The sequence below is a fragment of the Anguilla anguilla genome, chromosome 18 (genome assembly GCF_013347855.1).
Source record: "Anguilla anguilla isolate fAngAng1 chromosome 18, fAngAng1.pri, whole genome shotgun sequence".
Lineage (NCBI taxonomy): Eukaryota > Metazoa > Chordata > Actinopteri > Anguilliformes > Anguillidae > Anguilla > Anguilla anguilla.
In genome coordinates, this window is record NC_049218.1 from 9,634,192 (window position 1) to 9,660,706 (window position 26,515).

Below are 26,515 nucleotides of genomic sequence, written 5' to 3' on the forward strand. Positions count from 1 at the left end.
TTCTGGGAGGGAGGGAGGGAGGGAGAGAGAGAGAGAGAGAGAGAGAGAGAGAGCATGCATGCCAGAGTTAAGGTTTCCTTCTGAATATTTTATTTGGTTTGGGCATGCGGTAAAGATGAGCTCTTTTAGAGCTGGCCTGGCTCGCGCTCTGGCGGAAGTGCTCTTGCTTGACTCATGTCCTGTGTTGCTGGAGCTTTCTGGCACAGGCTTGTTGCTGTGGGCATTGGAGAGGAGAGGACTGAGTCATGTGTTAAACCCAGCAGGTGGCGGGTCTATCTTTGCTGCCAGAGATGCCATTTTAATTTGTGTGAACTCACAGATTGTGTTTGAGGTGAGCCGCACAAAAGAACAGTTTTATTCAATCACAACAAATTATTCATCACACACCTCCTTAGTTTTAATTTCTAACTTGTTTATTGTGTTTTTTGCCCTTTAGTTGTTTGTGTTTTGTATTTGGCTCGTGTTTGTCTTCATATTCTCAGAATACTGTGGTAAAGTTGCTGTCAGTAGTTTGTATCAAATTTTTGCATCATGCTTTGAGACCGTTCCTAGTTATGATTTACTTATCGGTGTTTAATTTTGCAAATTCATATTCATGTTTTGATTTTATGTGGTTTGTGAACTTTGTTGAACATGGAATCATAATGTTACACTCTGAAAAATAAAGGTACAGTGGAGGTACATTTTTGTTCTTTAGGAAGCAAATTTGCCAAATGTTGGATCACCCACCTCTGCTGTCCGGTTGGGTGTTTTTTTCTCTGTGATGTTCAGGCTATGACCTTTGAGCTCCCTCCTGTCTTTGTGTTCCAGGACAATGGGGACGACGCCCACAGGATCGCCCCGTCTCCGGTGGTCCACGTGCGGGGGCTCTGTGAGTCTGTGGTGGAGGCTGACCTGGTGGAGGCTCTGGAGAAATTTGGGACTATCTGGTAAGAGCCCCCCCTCCTCAGACCACCTGTCTTACAGCTTGACCCTAACAGGGCCTGAGGTCTGCTATTTAGCTGTGAACATGGGGCTGTGGGACTAGGATTCCTTTTTCCACTGTTGGAACCACAGTAAGATTTCTCTTGATTTCCTGACCTGGAGTCTAACTGCATGACAAATGGCAACATTAATGGACAGATGAATGACAGAGCGAATGTAAAAAAACGGCATTAAACCAGTCAAAACCCATTTAAAGGAAATTCCCCCACACTGTTAGTAATTACATATTTAGTATTCATTCATGTGAACATTTTGATTGTTCAATTAGCAACAGCAAATGGGACTTCCCCTGCATATTTGCAGCAACATTTCAACATTGTCTACTGGTGACCCCTGCAGCTACAAATGTTCCCAGCTAAATTGTTTTGCCTAGAGCCCATTTATATATTTTTTTTTTTCTTCTTTGTATGCATGGAAAGGTTTAGTGGGATCATTACATCACATAGGAATCATTACATCACTGAGTCCATTCTCAGCATTTCCTGAAGAGAGCCTCTGTTTTGAACCCAGAAGGCCTTGAGCAGCACACACTGCTCCACCCGTTTTTAATTTCCACCGAAAGAACATGTTTGCAGCGGACCTGTGGGTTTCAGAAGAAAGGCCCCTCTGTACTGCGCATGTGTGGCGTTGGTGCGTAGCGCGGCGTTGGTGCGTAGCGCGGTGTCGGTGCGTAGCGCTCAGTCCCCGCTGCTCTGTGCTGCAGCGCACGCTTCTCCTCGGGCGCTGACCCCGCAGGCTCTCTCTCTTTTTTTTTTTTACGGTTGTGAACTGCTGCGGACGCCTCGAGGCTGTATTTTAGGCCCCTCCGGTGCAGTACTGATGTGATTCGACCCTATGCACCTGCTCGACCACTCCGCTCTGCCGACAGCGGGGCGCCTTGTACTCCCTCCCAGCCGAGCAAAGGGATCACAGAGCTTCTCCACCCTAGCGCCCCAGGGGTGGAACGAACTCCCCGTCCCTCTTCTGACCTCTCCCTCACTACCCATCTTCCGCCGTGGCCTGAAGACTCATCTCTTCAGACTATACCTGGACTAACTACCACCACTCTGTATATTTCATTCTAAATCCACCCCCCCCCCCCCTTCATGACACTCGTTACATGTTCCCCCATCCCGGCACTTTTTGGTCATTTGTATTCGTCCTGATGCTGTAGCTTGTTCTTCTGCCTACTTGGCTTTGCAGAGGTCAGGTCAGAATAATGTTCCCTGTGTGAACTAAACTGTGCTCTTGGCTAGAAATAGCTGTACAAAATAAGTATTGTATCTTATTGAACCTGTGTTTTTTGTAGTTGTCCATGACCATGAAATGCACTTTTTGTACGTCGCTCTGGATAAAAGCGTCCGCCAAATAGATGTAATGTAATGTAAAGGGGATCTCCATGCGCTACATCGGGAGTAAAGCACAGTCGTGCAGCGTCCCAGACGCCGGCTGTCTCCAACGCAGCTTACACAGAACACCTCTGTCCACGTGTCGTGAGCTCGGAGAGGAAACGCAGGCCCTGCAGAACAGGAAATGGATACGTAAAAGGAAAGTCTCTGTTTTCTTTCGCCAGTTCAGGTTCCTCCGTACAGAGTCATTGTGAAAGCCTGCAGACTCTTTACATTACATTACATTACATTACAGGCATTTAGCAGACGCTCTTATCCAGAGCGACGTACAACAAGTGCATTGGTTCATGATGTAGAGGTTCAAAAGAAACACTAGAGTAAAGTAAGGATCGTAGTGCCAGAAGTGACCACATCGATCAGGACTCCAACCCTGTAGAGTAAGCTGTTCAGCAAGCAAGCAAGAATCCTACCATATTCTTTAGTATTTGTTTGCGTGACCCCTTTTCAATTAAAACCCACGAATAAATTTTGGATTAGGTTTGAGCCGCATGGAGAGAGCCGGTTAAAGACCAGTTAACCGTTTCTCAGTTGACTTTGAGGTTTGCTTGTGGTCGGTGTCCTGCTGAAAGGTCCATTTGTGGTCAGGTTTTGGCTTACTGGCAGGCGGGGGGGAAATGCCAGGTCGTTTTTGGCACTTTCTGGAGTTGATGATTCTGTTGATCTTAATAAGATCAAGGTTAGTTTATGCAAACAGTTTATGCTAATCAGGGTTAGTTTATGCAAACAGTTTATGCTAATCAGGGTTAGTTTATGCAAACAACTCCATAACACCAAAGATCTGCCGCCACATTTCGCCACGGGTATGACATTAAGCATTTCTCCAATGCCAAACCCACAGCTGGTAGGTGGACAAAAAGGTTCCATTTTGGTCGAATCTGACCATAACCCTCAGATCCAAACAGAGTTTCAATGCTATTTAGCAAACTCCAGACACTTATTATTATTGATTGTGCTCAAAAAGAGGCCTTTTTTTGGCAGCCTTTCCAAAAAGCCTGTTGGCACCGTGGTGTCTGATGGAAGATTGGAGACTTTGTGTCACTAGGATGCAACCGTGTTTTTATCGATCTACAACCGTTGCTATGGGAGGCCACAATACAGTTCCCTAAGAACGGTTCATCTCCCTAAGAGATTAACTTAAAAAGTGGCATATGATGCTCCAACCTTTGTTGGATTTTACTGAAAATAAGTATTAGGTGTTTGAATTATGGCTGGGCTCGTATTAAAATTTGGGTACACGGTATACTGTGTAGGAAATAACCTGGGTATATGTACTGATAATTAATTAAATATATATTATTAATTAACATTAACAATAACGTATTTAGATTCAACATATCTTGTGGCTGAATTGTACTATTAGACCATTTAAATTAAATGTATTTTTAAAAATGACCAAATGTGTAGAAGACTACTTAGACAACAACATTCATTCAGTTTTTTTTTTTTAAATTATTAAATAGCTTGGCACCAGTCCCTCAGTCTAAATGCTCTACTCGCCCCCCCCCCCATTCTGTCTGTGGTGCGTATCCTTTGCGGTTGGCTGTCGTTTGCGGCAGACTTCAAAGGGACGTGAGGTGAGAGTGTCAGTGTGTGTACCGCCCACTCGCTTCGTCCTCTGGTCTAGTGCATCTGGCCAGTGCACTGAGGTGCTGCACTCACACTTTAGTCAGCATAACAGTGGAAAAAAATAGTCACCCCATTACCCTGCTAATTCATGCATCACCTCTGTGTCCACTTGTTTCCGCGGTAACCGGTAATACTGAATACTGGCACAGCACCCAGTTTGTAACACTTAATCTTTCTTGGAAAAATAAATATTTCTTTTTTTTCTGTGGGCAGTTGTGTTAGGATGAAAGAATATAAGTTTCCCATTTGTTGTGCATACAAGATAGTTCATTACCCGTGCTGTTTATTTTGTTCAGCTTTCTTTACTTTATCTTATAGTCTTAATAGGCTGTGTGAATCACTTTTGATGCATTGCCCTAGTCAGAATGTATGTCTCCTCATAATCCACAATCCTCTACCCGAAATTCAGTGTCTTGTCTGGACGCATTGCTTACACTCCCAGGCTTTTTAAAATGCTGAAATAAAGCGCGTTCTCCACAGGGAGCGAGCTGAAAAGCGTTCTGTCTGAAGAGGTGTGCTGTGCGCTTCCTGTCTCGCTGCCTGTCTCGCTGCCAGTCTCGCTGCCTGTCTCGCTGCCTGTCTCGCTGCCTGTCTCGCTGCCAGTCTCGCTGCCTGTCTCGCTGCCTGTCTCGCTGCCTGTCTCACTGCCTGTCTCACTGCCTGTCTCGCTGCCTGTCTCACTGCCTGTCTCGCTGCCTGTCTTGCTGCCTGTCTCACTGCCTGTCGCGCTGCCTGTCTCACTGCCTGTCTCGCTGCCTGTCTCGCTGCCTGTCTCGCTGCCTGTCTCACTTCCTGTCTCACTGCCTGTCTCGCTGCCTGTCTCGCTGCCTGTCTCACTGCCTGTCTCGCTGCCTGTCTCACTGCCTGTCTCGCTGCCTGTCTCACTGCCTGTCGCGCTGCCTGTCTCACTGCCTGTCTGGCTGCCTGTCTGGCTGCCTGTCCCGCTGCCTGTCCCGCTGCCTGTCTCACTGCCTGTCTCGCTGCCTGTCCCGCTGCCTGTCTCGCTGCCTGTCTCGCTGCCTGTCTCACTGCCTGTCGCGCTGCCTGTCGCGCTGCCTGTCTCACTGCCTGTCTCGCTGCCTGTCTCGCTGACTGTCTCGCTGCCTGTCTCGCTGCCTGTCTCACTGCTTGTCTCACTGCCTGTCTTGCTGCCTGTCCCGCTGCCTGTCTCGCTGCCTGTCTCACTGCCTGTCTCGCTGCCTGTCTCACTGCCTGTCTCGCTGCCTGTCTCGCTGCCTGTCTCATTGCCTGTCTCTCTGCCTGTCCCCTGCAGCTACGTGATGATGATGCCCTTCAAGCGGCAGGCGCTGGTGGAGTTTGAGGGGGTGGAGAGCGCGGATAAGTGCGTGGCGTGCGGGGCCAGCGAGGCCGTCTACATCGCCGGGCAACAAGCCTTCTTCAACTACTCCACCAGCAAGAGGATCACGCGCCCCACCAACGCCGACAACCCCAACAGCGGGAACAAAGTGCTGCTGCTGTCCATCCAGAACCCACTGTACCCCATCACTACGGTAAGAACCTAAAACAAACTGTACCCCATCACTACGGTAAGAGCCTAGAACCCACTGTACCCCATCACTACGGTAAGAACCTAGACTCCACTGTACTCCATCACTAGAGTAAGAGCCTAGAACCCACTGTACCCCATCACTACGGTAAGAACCTAGAACAAACTGTACCCCATCACTATGGTAAGAGCCTAGACTCCACTGTACCCCATCACTAGAGTAAGAGCCTAGAACCCACTCTACCCCATCACTACGGTAAGAACCTAGACCCCACTGTACCCCATCACTACGGTAAGAACCTAGAACAAACTGTACCCCATCACTACGGTAAGAACCTAAAACAAACTGTACCCCATCACTACGGTAAGAACCTAGAACAAACTGTACCCCATCACTATGGTAAGAGCCTAGAACCCACTGTACCCCATCACTACGGTAAGAACCTAGACTCCACTGTACCCCATCACTAGAGTAAGAACCTAAAACAAACTGTACCCCATCACTACGGTAAGAACCTAGAACAAACTGTACCCCATCACTACGGTAAGAACCTAGACCCCACTGTACCCCATCACTATGGTAAGAACCTAGACCCCACTGTACCCCATCACTATGGTAAGAACCTAGACCCCACTGTACCCCATCACTAAAAAACCTTAGCTGCATTCATTAATGAACCTGTTTGTCACAGCAAATGTTTAAAAAGTTTCTCTCACCTGATAAATAAATAGAAAAATGTCGCTTTCATGTTTTTGTGCTTAATGTAAGTAATGCTTTCTGTGTGTGTGCATTTTTATGCGTGTGTGTGTGTGTGTGTGTGTGTGTGTGTGTGTGTGTGTGTGTGTGTATGTGTGTGTGTGTGCGTGCATCTGTGTGTGTGTGTGTGTGATTGGCAGGATGTATTGTACACGGTGTGCAACCCGATCGGTAACGTGCTGCGAATCGTCATATTCAAGAGGAACGGGATCCAGGCCATGGTGGAGTATCCTTTTCATCTACTTCTCTGGGGGTGGAGTGGAAAACACACATCAGCCAATCAGGAAGGTGGAAGGCGGGCTCTGGGGAGGGAGGGGTAATAGATCAGCCAGTCAGGGGTGTGGGGTGTGTTCTGGAAGAGCGGGGTCTAGTGCAGGGATGAAGTGTGGGTTTGGGAGGGGGATGACAGATGAGCCAATCAGAGGTGAAGGGTGGGTGTGGTGGAGGGAGTGGTGAAGTATGGGTTTTGGGGGGGGGGGGGGGGGGGGAGTTAACATGAGCCAATCAGAGATGAAGGGTGGGTTTGATGGAGGGAGGGGTGTAGAGCAGGATGCATGATTGTGATCCTCACTGCCTTGATGCCCAGGGGCTTACAGATGTCTTCAGTACTCCAACAAACCGAAGAACCCCATGGCATTATGGGCCTCTCCATATCTAATGTGGCGCAGCAGGCGCTGTTGTCACGGAGCCAGTCATGGAAATGGTGTGAGAGCACCTCGCTGGTGAAAACCCTGCTATGAAGTCAGTGTGTGTCTAACCAGCGACTCCCGCCTCTGATGCCCATGTGCCTAAAGACGCGCTTGCTGTGGCTTGCCACCTCTCTTTGGCTCTTCGCGGAAGTGAGGGTTTTTATGTGAACTGCTGCACCTCACAGAAGTTCAGCCCTCTGAAGTGTGTTTGTCGATTTCTCTGTGCAGCCAAGGTCAAAATGGAAACGGGATGCTTCTGAGAACCAGTAAACGAGCAGCATGTGCTTGTAGTGATGATTGTACATTTAAATGCTTCCTTAACTGCTGTCCAGGTTTGAATCTGTCCAGAGTGCCCAGAAATCAAAAGCAGCTCTCAACGGAGCAGATATTTATGCCGGGTGCTGCACGCTGAAAATCGAATATGCCCGGGTAAATATTTCACCATCTCTTACATGCTGATGATATCAGCGTTAATAAGCATTCACATTAATGGGCTAATGTTTCTTGCGGTCTTATTGTCTTATTCAGGCATTCTCATATCATTGTAAATTGACATGCATGTTTAGTAAAATATTTCTGTCTGTCTCATTTACTGTCATCCTGTTTGGTTCCTGGTGAGTACATATGCTTAGTCTCCTTCTGATGATGTCAGCACTCTTCTCCTTTTTGTTCTTGCGGCCAAGATGCCTGAATGTCTCATTCTGATGATGTCAGCACTGTTCTCATTTGTGTTCTTGCAGCCGACACGCCTGAATGTAATAAGGAATGATAACGACAGCTGGGACTACACAAAGCCATACCTGGTCAGACGAGGTAAAAGAATTACCTGCTCACTGTGTGTGTGTGTGCACGCACGTGTGTGGGTGTGTGTGCGTGCCTGTTTATGTGCATGCATTTGTATGTGTGTGTGTGTGTGTGTGTATGCGTGTGCCTGTGTGTGTATGTGTTTTTGTGTGTGTGTGTGTGTATGTGTGTGTGTGTGTGTGTATGCGTGTGCCTGTGTGTGTATGTGTTTTTGTGTGTGTGTATGATCTGTCTTTGCTTCAGACTGGTGGGAGACCCTTAAGGTGATACACTGTGTGAATGTCCCTGAGAAGGCCGGGGGATTGCCTGAATCCCAGACTCTCTCACAGCCCTGCAGGTATAAATCCTGAACTGAATTTAAGTAGCGTAGCAGTGCGGAAACTAGCGATGAAGAGCGCTTGTGTTTTTCGTTCTGTGTGCTTCCTGTGCTGTTGCTCTTTCTTGCTGGGGTGTAGATATCAGCCTGGCAGGCTGCTCTCAGGGAGGGAAGCTGATGGGTTTGTGTTCAGATCTGCCTGCTGTCTCAAACAAAGCAAAGAAACTAGAAACACAGCACACAACTGAGGCCCTACTGCAGAGCACACACACACTCACACATACGCACATACACACAGTGAGAGTGAGCGTAAGTGTGTGTGTCACACTTACGCTCACTCTCACACGCTCGCTCACTCACTCACTCACTCACATACACATATATACACACACACAACCTGCTGCTGCGAGGCAGGTTTGAGGTGCATCTTTATTGGATGGTTATGTCCGACAAGCAGACTGTTGCTGGCCTGCCCCCCTCCTCCTCCCCCCCCCCCGCCTTGCTGTAGTGTTGAGTGTGTGAAGCCGTCACTGTGACTCTAGCGCCCCCCCCCCCCCCCCACCGCCTGCTGTGAAGGATCAAAGTGACAGCGGACCCTAGACCTGCAGTCAAGCCAGCAGCACACCAGCATCACCAGAGTGAGTGAGCGAGCGAGCCTCCCTCTCCAAGCAGAGCCACGCCCCCCCGTCTTGCACTGCCCAGACGCTCTCAGGGGACAGAGAGGAGGAACTCCAGGCTGACCCTCCACGGCAACATGCACCCCCTCCACCCCTAAACCATCAGAGACAGAGAGAACAGTCTTCCCGACACTCATCCTGAACGCATGCACCGCCTCATCACGCAGGAAGAGCGCCCCCTTCTGTCCTGGAGGACTGGCCTCCAAAAGAACATTCCCACAGTCCCAATTCACACTTTCAGCTTTATTTGCTGGGACTCGAGCAGGACCCTTTCCAAAGCAAAGGGGACAGATTTTTTTTTGTTCTTTTGGTTTGTTCTGATGAGACATCCTTTGTCAGAGCTGTCCACTCTTTCACCAGTTCATCTGTTTGCGAAATGTTGTCTGAATTCAGAGATCAGCTCTGGACTTTCCCTTGGTTTAGAAATACTACAGGGTGCCTGGGCCAAAGAGGAGATGGGCTCTGCTGATTCTGGAAAGAATCCAAATCTTATAGAGAAAACTCAAAAGCCTTTTCATCTAATTCGATTAGCCTCCCTTGCTAACTGCAAAAGAGTGATGAATAGAATGTATTCAAAGCTGACCTTGACTTCAGTGACACATTCCTGTGTGGAAAGTCTTCTGTCTTTTTTTGCTGTTTTTCCACTAGCACTTCAAAGAGCATATGGCTGACACCACAGACAGATCTTGAGTGCTTGAGTTTATGAGATTATAATGATTTGGTGAGAGGGTTTAATACGGGGTAATGTCTAATTAACAGCATGAAAAGCAGTAAGCCCCTGATTGGCTCTATATGAAAAGGAAATGCTATTTTTATGCTCATTCGTTTATCTGAGAACATTAACATTGTGCAGTACAAACCAGATTAAAATTGGTGTTAAAGCTTTTGATTTTTTTTCTTTTCCAGCAAAGGAAAGGTACACCTGACATTACTGCTGAACCCAGGGTCTGCTTTATGTCTTCTGTATTGGATTTGAGAGAATATTTAACTCTGAATGTGCTGACATTTTTCTGTTATGTATCAGCTGTGTGGAATGTTGGGTTTTTATCAATGAGCTGTGAATTGTTTTTGACTCAGTGATGAATTGATTGTTAGTGTTGCTGTACGCGAGTGGAGGCACGTAGAGCTGAATAACATCTCCACTCCTCCCTGATGCATCGGGGATCCACTAGATCCTGGTAGAAGCAGTGATCCTCCCTGCTGTAGAAAGCAGTGATCCTCCTGTCTGAAGAGACACAGTAGAGCCCACATCCAGGTAATAGCCAGCACTGTCACAAGCAGGTCTTCCTGGGGCGGTAAAGCATTGAAACTAGGGCATTAACCAGCTTCTCAAGGCTGAACTGCCCAAACAACAGCCTGCAGCCACCTTGTTATCCCCGGCGTGTGGGTGTGGCCAAGTGACTCCTCCCCGAATCCCCGCCCGCCTGTTTGGAGTAGCGGGGCAGGAAGTGGCTGCTTTCTTCAGCTCTGTGCCTCCGCTCGCTCTGGCCCCTCCCTGACTGTGCCGTACTGACTGTAAAATGATGTAACACAGGTTGATGTTTTGCGCTTGTGCTGAAAGGCCGCCCTTGCCGTCGCGGCTGACGCTAATGGTAGAAGCACAGGTACTGTTTTCTCGCCCCCGCGTTGCGATACGACACGCAAGACCCGAAATATGTGAACCTACTCTGTGAAAATGTGCCCCGCCGTCCTCCTTCCCCGCTTCTGTTCCGCGATCTGTATTATCATTCGAAAGGCACCTAGAGGCAGTTTGAGAGGAAAATGAAACCCAGGAAATGCTTTTGTTTGGACATAAAAGTAGTTCTGTACCGTTCTCTGATTTTGTCTAAGCACAATGTGTCAAAACAAAAACTTTCACTGGGGTTCATTTTTTTCTGGATAATTTAAAATTATTTTCTAAAATACATTTTGAATTAATTAAATGATAAATTGCTGATTTATGTTCAGGTTACAATCCTAGGTGCCCTTTCACATGTTATTTTTAATTCTGTTTACCCAGCTAACATTTGATGCTCTACTGTTGTAGTGCCATTGGGGGGGGGGGGGGGGGGAGAAAAAAAGAAACTTTTTTTGAATGTTGCATGTTAGCTGGGTAAGAGCTGCAACTGTTTTCTTTGCTTGTCTGGACATGAACCTGAATTCTGGTGGAAGCATGCTTGGTATATAAAAAAAATCACTGCAGCTCCTGTTATTGTTTTAGAACAGACCTACAGAACCCGTTTAGCTCGGCGTTATCTGCGCTGTTTGTGAGAGATCGTTAGCATGCTGCGTCCAAGCGGGACGCAACCGCACATACACGGCTGTGTGTTCCAGTGTCCTCTCAGCTGGTTTACCTGACGTGGGCTCAAAACGAAAGCCACCAAATGCACCTTTCGTATGTAAATATTGTATCGTCAGTAATGTCTCCGTGTCTGGCCTGAAGCTGTTCGGCTGTAACTGTGACCTTTAAAAGGTCGTCATCCTGCCTCAGTACGTAGAGGCTGGCCTCTGAGCGAGAGACTGCACAGCCACTTATTTGTGAAATTGGACGTGATTGCAGTCTGTCAGACCTTTAGCTGTTAGCCCCCAGCAGCATAGCAGCCTGTAGCTTATTCATCCCGTGTTTGTTTGTGTTATTTTTCCGTCACGTGTTTGTGTTATGTTTGTGTCGTCGATGTGCGTGCTGTGTGTCGTCTCTGTCCCTCCCTGTGTTTGGGTGCTTTATCCTCCTCTCTGAATGTGTGGGCGTTTCAGAACGTGGGAAGGGGAGACACAGGCAGGCTATCCTGGGAGAGCACCCGTCCTCTTACAGCGACAATGGCTACGGTAAGCAGAACTGACCCCTCTATGGCTGTGTGTCCTAGCGTTATCCCAGCTGAGCACATAGTCCTAACCCCTCTGTGTGTGCTAGAGAGTGCACAGAGCTGGTAGAACAGGTTGTGCTGAGTACAGTGCCAAGCGAGTTATTGCCTAGGCCTGGAGAGGCTGCCAGCTCTGAATAGAGCATTATTATTATTTTTGTCTTATTTATTTATTTATTTGCTGGGAGGAGAAGTGCTACGTCAGGCCTCCCTGTGTGATGCGCGTGTCCCTCTCACCTCCTCAGGTACACACTGCCCCCTGCTGCCCCTCCCCAGCAACAACAGGTACAAGATGAGCTCGCAGGACGTCCCAGACGTGGTGGCGTACCCGCTGCCCCAGTCCTCCGCTTACATGCCCCACTCCTCCAGCTCCGTCGCCATGGTGAGCGGCCTGCACCCCGCCAATATGAACTGCACCAGGATCTTCAACCTCTTCTGTCTCTATGGCAACATTGAGAAGGTGAGGAGAGTTGTGATTGGCTGGAACGAGAGGGTGACATGTAAAATGAAGTAGGATTGGTTGGAAGTATGCCACGCCCTTGCTCTGACCAGCTGGCGTATTCAACCAAAAATATAAATGGGTGTTATGAAGTACTGTTGGCGCTGTTAGCTGCAGAGTGCTTGAGAGAGTGAAAGCTAATGCTGTTTTGTAGCAGTTGATTGGTTTTTGGCAGGAGAAAGAGGTTCACCTGGAGTCATAGGGGAGAGTGATTGAGATGCCATTGTTTCTGTGCTTGTCACCTCAACGATGCACGCTGTACTCTGTGTGGTGATGTCATAATGAGAACGCGTGGTAGCCAATCGTAAAGCTCAGCACGCTCACCTGCATGTGCCGCGTCAGGTGAAGTTCATGAAGAGCGTTCCAGGCACGGCGCTGGTGGAGATGGGCGAGGAGTACGCCGTCGACCGCGCCATCACACACCTCAACAGCATAAAGCTGTTTGGCAAGAGGCTCAACGTTTGGTAAGTGCCTCCTCTCTTTCCCCCTTAATCCCACCCACGGCCTGCCTGTTCTCTCAGCTTCCGGAACGCCCTTTGGTATTTCTGACAAGAGGCGTGAAACGGCACATTAGACTGTTTGCAGTAACGATGAGCGTGATGATCATGATGTAATGATAATGAACGTGATCAACATGAGGTAATGGTAATGAGTGTGATGATCATGACGTAATAATAATGAGTGTGATGATCATGACGTAGTGGTAATGAGTCATACACAGAACTGTCTTACGCACACACGCATAGATGTACGCACGCATGCATGCACACACACACACAGACACACATGCAAACGTGCACACTAACACATATGCGCACACCTGTGTTTCCCATACACTGAGTTGGGTGGCCCACCCAAATAGATTTGCCCCCCGCCCAAAAAGATTTTTTGTATTTAGTTGTTTATTTCTGTAAGCAATGCCCACTAATCGCAGATCCCCCCGTCAACAGTTCCTAGTTGCTGCAATGCAAATGTGGTCCAAAATGAAAACGCGTATGTGCCACGAAAGTTCACTTCACTGTAGCATGGAATTATTGGTTAGCAAGAAAATAATCAGTAGCTCTCCAATTGTTATTTTGTCCACAAAATGTGACTTTATATCATAATAAATCCTTCCAGGAGATTGTTGTTGCTATTGATAGCTTGGATGTCATGTTTGGTTATGGCGTTCAGCCGTCCACCACATTTTAAATAGATTTTTTTTTTTTTTTGCAATTTAAAGGCTTGGGTCTTTGAATTGGGAGCCCATCTGCAGCTGAGGCTGTATCAGGCACAGCCGAGGAGATTCAGACAGAGAGAGATTAGGCTGTCTCGCCTCTCCTGTAACGCCCCCCCCCCCCCCCCCCCCCCCCCCCCCCCCCCCCCCCCCCCCCCCCCCCCCCCCCCCCCCCCCCCCCCCCCCCCCCCCCCCCCCCCCCCCCCCCCCCCCCCCCCCCCCCCCGACCCCTACAGCGTATCCAAGCAACACGCCGTCATCCCCAGTCAGGTGTTTGAGCTGGAGGACGGCACCAGCAGCTACAAAGACTTCGCCATGACCCGAAACAACCGCTTCACCAGCGCGGGGCAGGCCTCCAAAAACATCATCCAGCCGCCGTCCTGCGTGCTGCACTTCTACAACGTCCCGCCCTGCGTCACCCAGGAGGAGCTGCTGAGGGTGAGTCCCACCCCCGGGAGGAGGCCCCCCCCCCAGTTAAAATGCTGAGATGAGAGGTTATGGAGCATGCTCAGTATGCCTATGAATCTCCCGCCTCACTTCTGTTGAGCTGACCTCTATCTAACATCACAGCAAAAAAATTTAAACATGGTGGTCATCATCTTTTGTGGAATCAAAAACCATGACACAATGGTCTCTGATTCCACTTAAGGCGATGAACACCATGTTGCTGTGTTTAAACACATAGTCCTCTTAATAGCCAATACAGTTTGTCTTAAAAGATAGTCTTTCTCTCTTCGCAACAATAAGAGATAAATGTAGGAGGTAGCAGTTTAGTGGAAGGATTGTCTGGCTGAGGCATTGTATGTCTCTCAAGGTTAATCGAGTTCTTTCAATACTCACAGAAGAATAGCACGTTCTGTTGGATAAGCACAAAGAATGACTCGACTCTTTTCAAGATCCTTGCCTTTATACTTTGCTCTCTATTGTGTATATGTGTGCATCCATGTGTGTGCGTGTGTGTGTGTGTGTGTGTGCTTGTGGTGTGATTGTGTGTAATTTGTTTTTTTAACAGCTTTGTACAGACCACGATGTTCCTGGTTTTGTCAAGTTCAAGGTGTTTGATGCGAAACGTAAGTACGAAGGCCTCTTTTCTGTCAAAGTCATGTATGTAACTATGGCTTCCATTTGTCTTTGAATTCTTAATATTCAGCATTAGAAAGTTGCAGCCAGCTGGGCAGGCTGCCATAACTTGGCAGGACAGTTGTTATTACTGTGCAGGAGGTGGGGAGGTGGTGTTTCTTCTGTGCAGGAGGTGGGGAGATGGTGTTCCTCTTGGTCAGGAGGTGGGGAGATGGTGTTCCTCCTGGTCAGGAGGTGGGGAGATGGTGTTCCTCCTGTGCAGGAGGTGGGGAGATGGTGTTCCTCCTGTGCAGGAGGTGGGGAGATGGTGTTCCTCCTGGTCAGGAGGTGGGGAGATGGTGTTCCTCCTGGTCAGGAGGTGGGGAGATGGTGTTCCTCCTGTGCAGGAGGTGGGGAGATGGTGTTCCTCCTGGTCAGGAGGTGGGGAGATGGTGTTCCTCCTGTGCAGGAGGTGGGGAGATGGTGTTCCTCCTGTGCAGGAGGTGGGGACATGGTGTTCCTCCTGGTCAGGAGGTGGGGAGATGGTGTTCCTCCTGGTCAGGTGGTGCCGTGTCTCATGGAGGGAGCCCCTTTTACTGATGCCCCCCTTTCCTTTTTTCCCCACAGCCTCCAGTAAAACCATCTCGGGGCTGCTAGAGTTTGACACCAAGACGCATGCTGTGGAGGTGCTGACGGTGCTGAACCACTACCAGATCCGAATACCAAGTGAGTGCTGTCAGATTAAGGTCTGCCTGCCACCCAGAAGGCATTCTGTCCCAAACCCAACGCCATGACGTCATCCCCAAGCCCTGCCCTCAACCCCCTATCCCTGACTAGAGCTACCTCAATCCTAAACTCAACCACAACCAAAACCGCAACCTCAACCCCCCAACGGTAACCCGAGCACTAACTTCCCACAGAGCCCTCAGCTCTAACGTTGATCTAAGCCCAAACTCACACCGTGGTCCAAACCCCAGAACCTTTTCTGAATCTGTATGGGCTCACGGTTTGGGCTGAAACAGGCCTGCCACACGCAGCTCGGAGGTGGTTTAACGGCACAGATGTTGGCCACCTCTGGCAGGTTCTGGTCACACTGCGGACTCTGTCTCGGGCTCCTGTGCGTATATGTACAGTAATGGCAGGGAGTGCTGAACGGACGTGCTGCTGCTCTTGCTCCTTTCAGATGGCTCCAATCCCTACACCCTGAAGCTGTGCTTCTCCACCTCCTCACACCTGTGAGAGCCTGTGTGGGCGGGGCAGGCCAGGTGGGGCGCCAGCAGGTGTGGTCAGGAGGGGCTAGCAGAGGGGCAGGAGTGGAGCTGCACTGAAGAGGAAGAGGAGGAGGAGGAGCGCAGGATGAAGATTCCTTCCTCATCACAACCCAATGCGACACACCCTGCGACAAGAGGACACACACACCGCTAATACACAAGAGCAAAACACAGATGCTTTTATTGTATTCAGTTTCCATCTGAATGCACACACACACTCACACACACACACACACACCCATATACACACACACAGGCAAACACACACATACACACATGGACACACAAACACACACACACACACACAGACACACATACGTAAACATACAGGTACACACCCGCAGCCACGCACGCACGTGCACACACACACACACACACACACACATCCACCAGGATTTGTCTTTGGCTTTTAAAAATAATGTACCTGTTTGGCCTGTCTGACGGTTGCCCATGGTTACATATATAAGTGATGTCACAGGCCTGTACTGAGCTGTGTAGCGCTAACCAAACACACCGATCTGTGTAGCGTAGCTGAATTCACTGGGTACAACAGCCTGGCCAACCTCTCTAAAGATCAACGAACAAAGTGTTTATAGCCTTGTAAAATTTAGACCACATTGTAATATATAAATGTGTATAGTATTTGAAATTGGGTTTGGGTGGGCTGGGCTAGGACTGCTGACATATGATCTAAGACCTGGTGTCTGAGAGGAGAGCGTAGTTTTACTGTTGGGAGGGGGCATTTTGAGTTTTAGGCTCTGTTGTTGTATAGTGTTTACACATGAAGGTCCAGGCTTTGTGTTGATGTCATTGTACCCCTGTGCACACGGCCATGTCTGGGGTTTTAGCTGTCAGCATGACGGTCATTAAACGTTTTGCCGGTTGCTGCTTCGTCTTCTTCGTTTGATTTGATTTACTGCTCTGCGCCTTCTTGTTTAAGTCTGGAATGTAATGCAATTTAGGAGCCCAGTCTTGTACCTCTGGTTTTTTTTTTTGTCTAATCAAATGCATTTCAAAGGAGATGCCAGGGACCCAGTTCCCTTTTTAATCTAAAAGTCCCACGACTGAATTATTGCGAGTTTATAGAAAGGAAAAAGCATAGAGTAGTGTTTATTTGATTTAAATCTCTGGAGCTGTTCTCATCTGAAAAAGTGCTGGATGAAATTACAACAAAAGGATATGACTGTGGTTTCACAAAAACTCTCAGAAGGGCCAGGCTAATCAATCCAGTATGGTCAAGGCTCTCCTTTTCAGAAAAATAAAATTCTAATAAAAAATATTTATTCAGGCACCAATGAATTAGACAAGGATTACAAGAAATGACCTTAGCTTCGAGTGTGTCCCAGCGCTTGTGTTTTGGGAATATTGCTGGGTCTCAGTTTAAGGGCAGCAGGTTTGTTTTCTCATTCATGGCTCCAGCTAAGCTGGGTGTGTATGAGAGTAAGAAAACACCAGGTCAGGCACTCTATCAGAGCTCGTGTGGAGGAGTGTGAGCCTGCAGACACCTGAGGATAGGAGAGGAGGGGGGAGGGGGTGTGGAGGCAGGTGGGGGTATGTGGGGGCAGGTGGGGGTATGTACTGTAGGGGCAGATTGGGCTATGTGGGGGCTGGTGGGGGTATGTATGGGAAATTGGGGGTATGTGGGGCACGTGAGGGTATGTAGGGGCAAATGGGGGTATGTGTGGGCAGGTGGGGGTATGTGGGGCAGGTGGAGGTATGTAGGAGCAAGTGGGGGCACGTGGGGGGTATGTGGGGGCAGGTGGGGGTATGTAGGGTCAAGTGGGGGTATGTGGGGGCAGGTGGGGGCAGGTGGGGGTATGTGTGGGCAGGTGGGGGTATGTGGGGCAGGTGGAGGTATGTAGGAGCAAGTGGGGGCACGTGGGGGGTATGTGGGGGCAGGTGGGGCTATGTAGGGTCAAGTGGGGGTATGTGGGGGCAGGTGGGGGTATGTAGGGGCAAGTGGGGGTTTGTGGGAGCAGGTGGAGCTCAGTTGGGGGCTCTGCTGTCATGGGCACACTGCCAGTGGGAGGGCTCTGAGGCAGCCTACTGCACATCACCATGGAGACTGCCCAGCCTGCCATGCATACGACATGGATCACATGTGTTGTCATGGCCACCAGCAGGTAGGAGGGGGTGAGGAACCACACCATGACACACGCCCTGCCTGAAGGAGCAACCGCTTAATGAACAGCCCTTTCGTCTCTTTCGGAAAGATCCATACGTGTCAAATCAAAAGTGGGAGGGAGGGGGGGTTGCCATGGTTACGGGGTGCACACAAAGCGAGTGTGTGGAGTTTTGGCAGGTGCAGGCTGCTGGGGGAGCAGGTCGCAGGGCTGTATTGTCCCCTGCTGAATCCATTCCAGAGGGATACTGGGAGCAGACCCCTCACGAATCGGCCCCTGTGCCCTGGTGAGTGGTGCTGGGGGCCCAAAAGCGCCCTGTCACTATGATGCCCGAAGGCCAGGGCACTGGAGACGCCCCTCGAAGGCACAGCCCAGTGGGGATCCACAGAAAATGGGTGGGAATTTTGGGAGCCATTCCTAACCTCAGCAAGCACCTGGCCATCACCTGCCTGCTCCTCAACATCTTTCTCCCAGGCACAGGTAAGTGCACAGGTAAAGACCGGCAAGAGCACAGGTAGAGAGCCAGAATGCTGCATGAGGCTTAGGGGATAGTTGATGAAGAATCTGGTCGGTGAAGAATCTGGTTGATGAAGGATCTGGTTGGTGAAGAATCTGGTTGATGAAGGATCTGGTTGTCTGTTCATGCTGGTGTTATTCAGGAGGTCAATTTTGGCTGCAAACCAGCCTGACGTCATCAGACAGACAGAAGGGAGGTAGCAGCTCCTGTGTTGTAGCCATTTGGATCAGCACAGTTGAGACGGAAACAAGCTTTATTCAGTTATTAGCTTATGGCTGAACAGTGGTCTTATGTAGTTCTACTGAGGTCCCTTGGTTTTGACTGATCTGATTTGTGTGGGCACTTTGAATCATTTATTGCATTGAATTCAGCCTGTTGGTGCAACAGTGGGTGCTCTGTAGGTACTGTCTGAGTCGGAGTCTGAAATGTATTAACATCACATGAGGCTTATTTAACATGTTACTGCCGCATAGTTTCCACAACTTGTCAGTACCATCTCTTTCTCTCTCACACACACACACACACACACACACACACACACACACTCCCCCCTTTCTCTCTCTTGTACTCAGAAATTAATCTAATGATTTCAGTCAGGTTTACTAAACCTGCAGGGCTCCTGCATTTGAGATCATAGCTCCTGTACCTAGGCACTCAGCTGGACTGCGTTGTTGTCAGTAGCAGTGTAAGTGTCACATCATCAGGCTTAAATTATGGCGCAGTTCCACTTAGAATTTGTATGTTGTCGCTACGGTGACAGCGTTTGAATCCCTGAGTGTTCTACAGTGTTAACGAGTGCTTAACAGCTGCAGACCGTGAGGAGCCAATCAGGAGAGGTTTTCCACGTTAACCCCAAAGCAGGCACAATTTGGCCTCCTGTCAAATCTGTCTGAAGGGCAGCAGCTTGTGTCTGTGCCAGGTACAGTGATGTGGAGATCAAAGTGCTCCTACTCAGTCTCTCAGATTTGATGTGATGTGGAGAATATGCCAGTTCTGACACCACCTGCCTGTTAGACCTGAAGCTTGCTGGAGTTAGCAAGTTCAGCCCCGCTGAACACTGAAAAGCGTGTTTAATGAGTCTCGGATCTCAAAAGAGGCCATCTGCTTGGCCTTCCTCGTTTGCCAAATTATACCTTCTGCACTTACAGTGTGCTAATGGCTTTATCTGCCTGCCACGAATGCACAGCGCATTAGTCCCTGCACCCCTGCAGGATATGGCATTCTTGCACGGGCCTAGGACCCACTATAACTGAGGGGGATGTGCCCCCCCCCCCCCCCCCCCCCCCCTCCACATTTTAACCAAGTGGATAGTGGCCACTTTTCAAAAATGCTTATTGTTGCTTTAGCAAATGAATGAACACTGCAGTCCACCAATCCCTGCTTAGGGACGGTTGCTATAACATTTCTTCCGACATTGCAGACAATGGCAGATCTGCAGCAGTATAACTGATAATGAAAAAAATGTTTTTACCTACAAGTTACAAAGCTCCTGTGGGTGGTTAAACGCTGTTGTTGTTGTCAGGCGTTATCCTGAATGTTTAGAGGGGAGGGGGTTATTTTTATTCCATTCTCCAAGTCGAAGACAAACTTAGAAAAGTGTCTGTTGTGGATAAAACTTGGACAGGTTTTTTCTTTCAAGATTGGGCAGGTTTGAGGCTCTGATGGGGTGGATATACCATTTTAAAATCTTTGTTCACCACTCATCTAAAGAAGCAACCACTATCCACTTGGTTAGTTTAGCCAGCTAGCTCCTCCACTTGTTATAATTCAAAGGAGTATTTGTGTGCCTTCCTGACATAAGCACCTATAATAATGTACTATGTTGTTTTGAAGGAGTAATACCGCTAATAGTTTAGTAGCCATGTGATGCTAGCTCTAATGCTAACTTAGCTAGCTAGCTCTTTATACCTACCTGTACGCATATTACCGATTTCTCAGTGAAAGTATAGGTTGTGTCACTAAGTGGTCCATATTACAGTTGAATCAATATGTATATCTTGTATCATTCGCATAGTCATTTTGATCTGCTATTTATATGTAGTGGATCTGCGCTCCCTATCTCTGGAATGCTCTTCCCTCATCAATTAGAAAAGCAAGTTCCGTTGATATTTTAAAATCGAAACTCAAAACAGATCTTCTCTCATTCTCCTACAGCCCACCGTGACCGGTCGCACGGCCCTTAAATTAGTGTTTTATTATTTTCAGTTTTTGTTATATCGCTGATTTGCTTCTTTCATTGCATTTTAAATGGTCGGTGTGTTGCGACTTCTGTGAAATGCATTTTAAATAAATGACGATGACTTAAAACTGGAGTGGGTGTGGAAAAGCAGTGATTGTACCTGCAACTGCAGAGGAAAGCCCGCAAGGAGAGGTTCAGATTCAAGCAGCAAACTATTCCATGACAGCGCAGTTCACATGTTAACCACAAATTATCAAGGCCATTTCTGCCTTGCACTTTAAACCACCTCTGCAAACAATCGTTTCATAACCAGGACACACAGTGTCATTGATACGAAGTTATCTGGCTAATAGCTCCCCCTTGTGGAGAATCTTCAGCCTGTTAAACACGTGGGAGGGACTGAGTGAGTTTCAAGTCAAGGCCATGAAGTGCTTCACATTTAAAAAAATGAATTAATTAATAAAGCTACTGAAATAAAATGATGTTGGAATGTAAGTTTCATGTAATTTGACATTTAACATATTTCAGTTACCATCTAAATGTAGCAGTTATTTCTGTTAAATGAGAAAAAGCTAAAGAAAAAAAACAAGACAAAATTCCAAGAACTGTACAGCGCTTTATTTAACCAGTTTTCTGGCAAATCGTCCGTGCAAAGTGAGAATGTGCAGCTCTGTGCAAGGGTACATGTGTTAGTATCCCTGCTGCAGGCTGGTCCGTCGGCCCCAGGGCCCCCCAGGAAGAGCCCCTTCTAGCCTGTGGGCCACGACAGCTGCTTCTCAACCTTAAATTCTGCAACACACAACAACACCAACACACACTGCTCACACTGTGCCTAATACGTCCAACATATCTAGGGGAGCAGGGCACAACCTCCACCAACTAGTCCCCGTACCTGTTTAGGTTCCCCCTGAAATGAGTCTTTCTGGGTGATTCCTGTTAAACACAAAATGGACACATTGTAATTACTTAGTATTTATTAAGTCTACAAAAGTAGCGCCCCTGAACAAACTCAGCCCAAGCATGCGTTTATAACGCCATTATTACCCTTTTATTACTCCTTTATTACCCCATTAATAATGCGGTACGGTCAAACATTGCCTGGGCAACTAGTACCGTTAACACAGTGTGATAAAGGTTGATGAACATCACCAGTGTAACTGAAATTAAATGGCCAATATTAAAGTGATTTATTATTAAATATGAGCAGCGGGTGGCACAGTTGTGGTGCAGGGATGCTCACCAGGACTAAATGTGAGTCCTGGCTTCCATTTTACAGTATCCTTCCAGTATCCTACCAGTGTTCAACAGGTGTCGGTTAAAATTGTGAAAGTAATATTTTTAAAAATATTTGGTTTCTGAAAATACATAAGGAAAAGCCATAAAAGCTAGCACTCTCATCACTGCGTCCTGTACAAAAAAGCAGCACACAGGCCTGCCTGTGTGGTTGTACTTTATTCCCAATATGACAGAATATGTCTGTTATGTTTACCTTCCAGAACTTTACCTGCAATATGTGATGAAAAGCTTTCTCAGCTTTCTCAAACTCTGAAGTAAAAATCCTTCTTTCTGTTTTTTTTTCTTTTTTTGCTGTCTGAATTTTACTGACTGATTCTTCTTGGTGAAAGGAAGATCTAAAATAGACAGGCAGTCAGAAACAGACAGGCACGCAGGCAGGCAGGCAAGAGACAGACAGACAGACAGACAGACATTTTAACATTTAAAATCTCTCTCAGTCTCCATGGAAACACAGCAGCAGCTGCGTTTCAGCGCCTGGCTCCTTTTTCTAGTTTCTTCTCCTCTGAAAAAGATGAGAGAGAGACTCCTTTCATCGCAGCCTCTCTGGGTGTCTCTGTGCTGGGGGGGTGATCTTTAATTGTGATTAAAGTGTAAAAGTTTAAAATGACAGCACTTTGAACAACTGTCTGCATCCGGTGCGGGTTCAAAATCACTCCTATGCCCCTGCATTACTGGCTGATCCACATCAGAACGCCACGTCTAATCCAGGGTGCGCGGAGCCTCCCTGGCATGTTTATCCAGTGCTGTGGCTGTTATGTGATACCCGCCAGCCCCTGTGAACCCCCCCCCCCCCCCCTTGTTGTGGGGGTACCCAGACTAGTTGCTGGCTACGGCTGGTCCAACAGCTGCCACATTTGCGGTTCACTTAATTTCAGTGATGCTGAGACAGAAGACCCCCAGTGCAGTGATGCTGAGACAGAAGACCCCCAGTGCAGTGATACTGATGCAGGGGTCCCCCAGTGCAGCGATACTGATGCAGGGGTCCCCCAGTGCAGCGATACTGATGCAGGGGTCCCACAGTGCAGTGATACTAATGCAGGGGTCCCACAGTGCAGTGATACTGATGCAGGGGTCCTCCAGTGCAGTGATACTGATGCAGGGGTCCTCCAGTGCAGTGATACTGATGCAGGGGCCCCCCAGTGCAGTGATACTAATGCTGGGGTCCCCCAGTTCTTACAGGGCTGTGCTTTATGTTCCTCTCCCGGCTGTAGGCACCATGCTGGCTGGCCTGGCTTTGCTCTGCTGTCCCCAGAACACCAGGAAGAGGCGGGGCCAAGAGGCAGACCCACTGGTGCTGGCCTGCATCAACCTATGGGTGGGCCTGTCTCAACTCTTCACTGTCACCTTCCTTCTGATTGGCTGGCTGTGGAGCCTCGTCTGGGGAGTCATCTTGCTGCAGCAGTCTTGTAGGTTTGCTTTATATCTGTGAGTTTATAGCCCTTAGGTGAATTCAATGAGTTTATAGCCCTTAGGTGAATTCAATGAGTTTATAGCCCTTAGGTGAATCAATACCTGGGCCATGTAATGCTAGCGCCATTCCACTGAAAGTGTTTGTCTGAAATTCCATAACTCTCTCAGAGTCCTTTCTGTCAGCCTGTTGGCAGAGTTTTAGGAGGAGAGTGAACCCCCCCCCCCCCCCCCCCCCACCTCATTTACTGTTCCACACTAACCTTGGCATCATACAGGAATTCCTCAGCCAAATCCCTTAAAATGTCACATTTGGGTGTACACAAAGAGCACTTAAACTGAATTACTGTGCCGAGGCTCGGAGAATGCCCTTTTGCCCTCTTTTCATTCCAGTGATGTCCATGTTCGCTCGCTCTGTGGAAAAATAAATGAATTCCATTTATGTGGTTTTTTTAACTGCATACTAAAGCACAGTTTTAGCTTTGTACAGCCTTTAGAAAAAGACAGAAAAAGTGGAACTGAAGCTGAAGTAGGCAGAAGGCCAGGAGGTCAGAAGTCCATTTAATCTGTAATATTGCGCTTGAAAGTGAGATAATCATCATGTAGCGGCAGGAGAATTCCCAGCATGGGGGGTAGGGGTGTATCGATCCCTTTAAATCACATATCACTCACTAACAAATTTTGTCACACACCAGAGGAAAGGGGTTTGGACTCTTCATTTAAATGACCAGTGAAGGCAAGTTGAGGAAGAAAAATTAGCATAGTTCCAAAAGGTGTTTCTGTTTAAATTCTCCCTTTTCACAAACCACAAAAAAAGTATTAAAATGCACGGTTCCTGATTACTCCCAAACAGAGATGCATATATAAAATATTAGATGGAAATTTCAGATTCTAAATAAAAATTAATTCAACTACTGTGAAACACAAACAGTGCCATCCAAAATTATTCAAATGATAAAGGTGAGAAAGAAAGAATGGGTAGATAAATAATACAATAATACAAGTACTCTACTGTACTTTAGTTCTTGAACGTGAGAAAAATATTCTACTCAAATAACTATTCAGTGGAATCAATGAAAATAACACTTTTCTCATATTACAAATACATTTCTTAGAAAAATTGCTGTCTCGCTGTGTGTGGGTGCACTTGCATCCTCTACCAGGCAGGTTTACCGCTGTTTTGGTGGTTTTAAACTTCTTAGTAGTGGAAGGTGGTTTTTTCATATGCTAATATTCTGGCAAAGGCTAGGCAGGTGTGCAGATACTTTCTAATATTTGAGCATTTAATATAGCTCATTACTGATTTTATATTATACATTCAGGAGTGTGCTGTATAGTCATTTCGTGTTTACTATTCCTGGCCTAGAAATAATCCAATAATGTGTGGCATAGATTTTTTACTTGGATATTAGGTGGATATTATTCAATTCAGTGGTGTGTACATAGGGTACACTAGAGGGAAAACAGAAAAAACATATTTTTTACAGATTGTGAAATAACCCAGCGTTTGGTTTATTCTCTACAGATCACAGCAGCAAAGTCCAGGTTGTTATTATCAGCTGAAGTCATCCAAGAACGCCCTCAAAAAATGTTTGTGTCCCCCCCCCCCTCCCCTTCCATGGAGACTCTGACCCAGACTAACCACCCAAGTGACTGTCAGACTCTGCTCTACGGTCTGCTGGGCTGCTCCCCATGAATACACCGGGACATCCCCTCTTTCCAAAACACCCCATTCTTTCCAAAACACCTCCGCGGAATCCACCGCCTCTCCGCGTGCTGTGACCCGTCTTTCTGAACTCCTGCACCAATCGCGCTGGCCCTGATGGCCCTGTCTGTCTCCACACTGCTGTGGACTGAGGAGAAGCACGCTCTGCTACTCAATCTAAAGTAAGGCTGGGGTAGGAAGGTAACCCCCCCCCCCAAGGCTCCCAGTGTAAGTCAAGTTTTTCATCTCATCTGGGGAAAAGCTGAAAGCTCGGAGGCGGAATTCTCTCGTTGCAATCTTCAGCAGCAGGGTGTACCTCGGGCTTGTCTCCTGAAAATCTCCTGTAGTGCTATCTGGAAAGTGAAATATCTGCAAACTCGGTCAGTACGGACAGAAAGAATATTGCTACAGCGGTGCTGTGAGCCATGGAGGCTGATAGCTATGTACTCTGTGATCTCTGCTTGACAGCTCGCAGCTTTTGCATCGAGATTTGAGCGAAAGCTGATGGGGTTTTTTTTTTGTGTGATTTATCTCAGCAGGAAACTCTTTTTTTTTTTTAGTTTTGAATGAACTTTGAATCCTGGATTCTGTGCACAAAGTTTGAAAGAAAAAAAAAACCATCCATATCAGGCAGACATGGGGCAGATTGTCTTGCTGATTTTCACATAGATATAAACATATCTCCCCATTGCTTTGTTACAGTTCTGAATTTGAAATATGTACGCGAACCACTTTGAATGCTGTTATCCTCAAACAACACTGTCTCTGTTTCATCTGAAATATGTGTGAGTGTGTGGGCAAGGGTTGATTCTGGAAACTTACTTGAACTACATAACATCAAAACTAGGAATAACAAGGAATTGTGTGGAGATACTCTACATGGCTAAAAGTGTGTGGAGACCTGGCATCCAACATCTCATCCAAAATAATGGCCATTAACATGGAGTTGGTCCATCCTTTGCTGCTATAGCAACCTTAATTCTTCTGGGAAGGCTTTATACTCGATGTTGGAACATTGCTGCAGGGATCTGCTTCCATTCTTCCAATATGTATTAACTCATATAAGGTTACACAGGTTTGTGTAAATGGTTTTTTTTGTTTTTGTTTCAGTGTGTCCTAGTTCTCTTCCAGTCCAGGGGTCATGTTATGTTTGCTGATTTCTGCACCCACTTAGGTTCTGAATCGGTTTGATTGTGCTTTTAATTGAACATGTATATATTTAACTTCCTATATTTAAAATGTTATAAATTGTTTGTCAAATATGTGTTTTGTGGAGTGGTGTCTGCAAGTAAAATTAGGCTATTTTGTTTTCTAAGCAACATATTTATGCTTATAAATATTGTCCTTGAACATTCTTCCCTTTGAGAGAAGTCACCTCTGCTTATTTATTTGTCAAATAAATTGTTTTTGGCTCCACTGAGCGTCATCACTCAGTCAACTGAGTATAACTGATTTGATTCTGTAGGTAAATATAACACAAAAAGTTGTCTGCCTGTATCGTTCTTAGAACGCACGCTCGTAAAACACAACTGTGTAACGAATAACTTAAATCAGGTACATGTTAAAGTGAAGCCAACAAAAGATTGGTAGGCTATTCAATTAACATTTCCGCAAAATCTAATTAAGTGAGCGATCATATGAACCTAAAAACATCA

At 47.4% G+C, this 26,515-nt stretch overlaps 2 protein-coding genes across 4 annotated transcripts in view; both read left to right on the forward strand.

Moving 5' to 3' along the window:
- LOC118218203 (heterogeneous nuclear ribonucleoprotein L-like) overlaps positions 1-16,518 on the forward strand; it is a 30,838-nt gene extending 14,320 nt beyond the window's left edge. For 2 of the 3 annotated variants that reach the window (XM_035400699.1, XM_035400701.1), the window contains exons 2-13: positions 811-929; positions 5,272-5,509; positions 6,403-6,488; positions 7,284-7,380; positions 7,692-7,764; positions 11,473-11,553; positions 11,834-12,048; positions 12,430-12,551; positions 13,540-13,741; positions 14,316-14,373; positions 14,990-15,088; positions 15,546-16,518. In XM_035400699.1, the coding sequence (XP_035256590.1) occupies positions 811-929; positions 5,272-5,509; positions 6,403-6,488; positions 7,284-7,380; positions 7,692-7,764; positions 11,473-11,553; positions 11,834-12,048; positions 12,430-12,551; positions 13,540-13,741; positions 14,316-14,373; positions 14,990-15,088; positions 15,546-15,601 (1,446 nt within the window). In that variant the 3' untranslated portion in view covers positions 15,602-16,518. The remainder of the gene's footprint in view (positions 1-810; positions 930-5,271; positions 5,510-6,402; positions 6,489-7,283; positions 7,381-7,691; positions 7,765-11,472; positions 11,554-11,833; positions 12,049-12,429; positions 12,552-13,539; positions 13,742-14,315; positions 14,374-14,989; positions 15,089-15,545) is intronic. The other variant, XM_035400700.1, reaches the window with a different exon arrangement.
- A 1,095-nt stretch (positions 16,519-17,613) lies between these two features.
- On the forward strand, positions 17,614-26,276 carry LOC118217766 (protein SPEC3-like). The gene is made up of 3 exons (XM_035399779.1): positions 17,614-18,236; positions 22,960-23,154; positions 24,681-26,276. Exons 1-3 carry the CDS (start codon positions 18,080-18,082, stop codon positions 24,716-24,718), a joined length of 390 nt encoding a protein of 129 aa, XP_035255670.1. The 5' UTR covers positions 17,614-18,079; the 3' UTR covers positions 24,719-26,276.
- The last annotated feature ends 239 nt before the right edge of the window (positions 26,277-26,515 follow it).

Excerpts from the sequence above, each read along its gene's own strand:
- LOC118217766 (XM_035399779.1), top strand. The coding sequence starts at position 18,080 with ATGATGCCCGAAGGCCAGGGCACTGGAGACGCCCCTCGAAGGCACAGC. Across the intron at positions 18,237-22,959 it reads CATCTTTCTCCCAGGCACAG|GCACCATGCTGGCTGGCCTG; the intron begins GTAAGTGCACAG and ends TCCCGGCTGTAG. Across the intron at positions 23,155-24,680 it reads CATCTTGCTGCAGCAGTCTT|ATCACAGCAGCAAAGTCCAG; the intron begins GTAGGTTTGCTT and ends TATTCTCTACAG.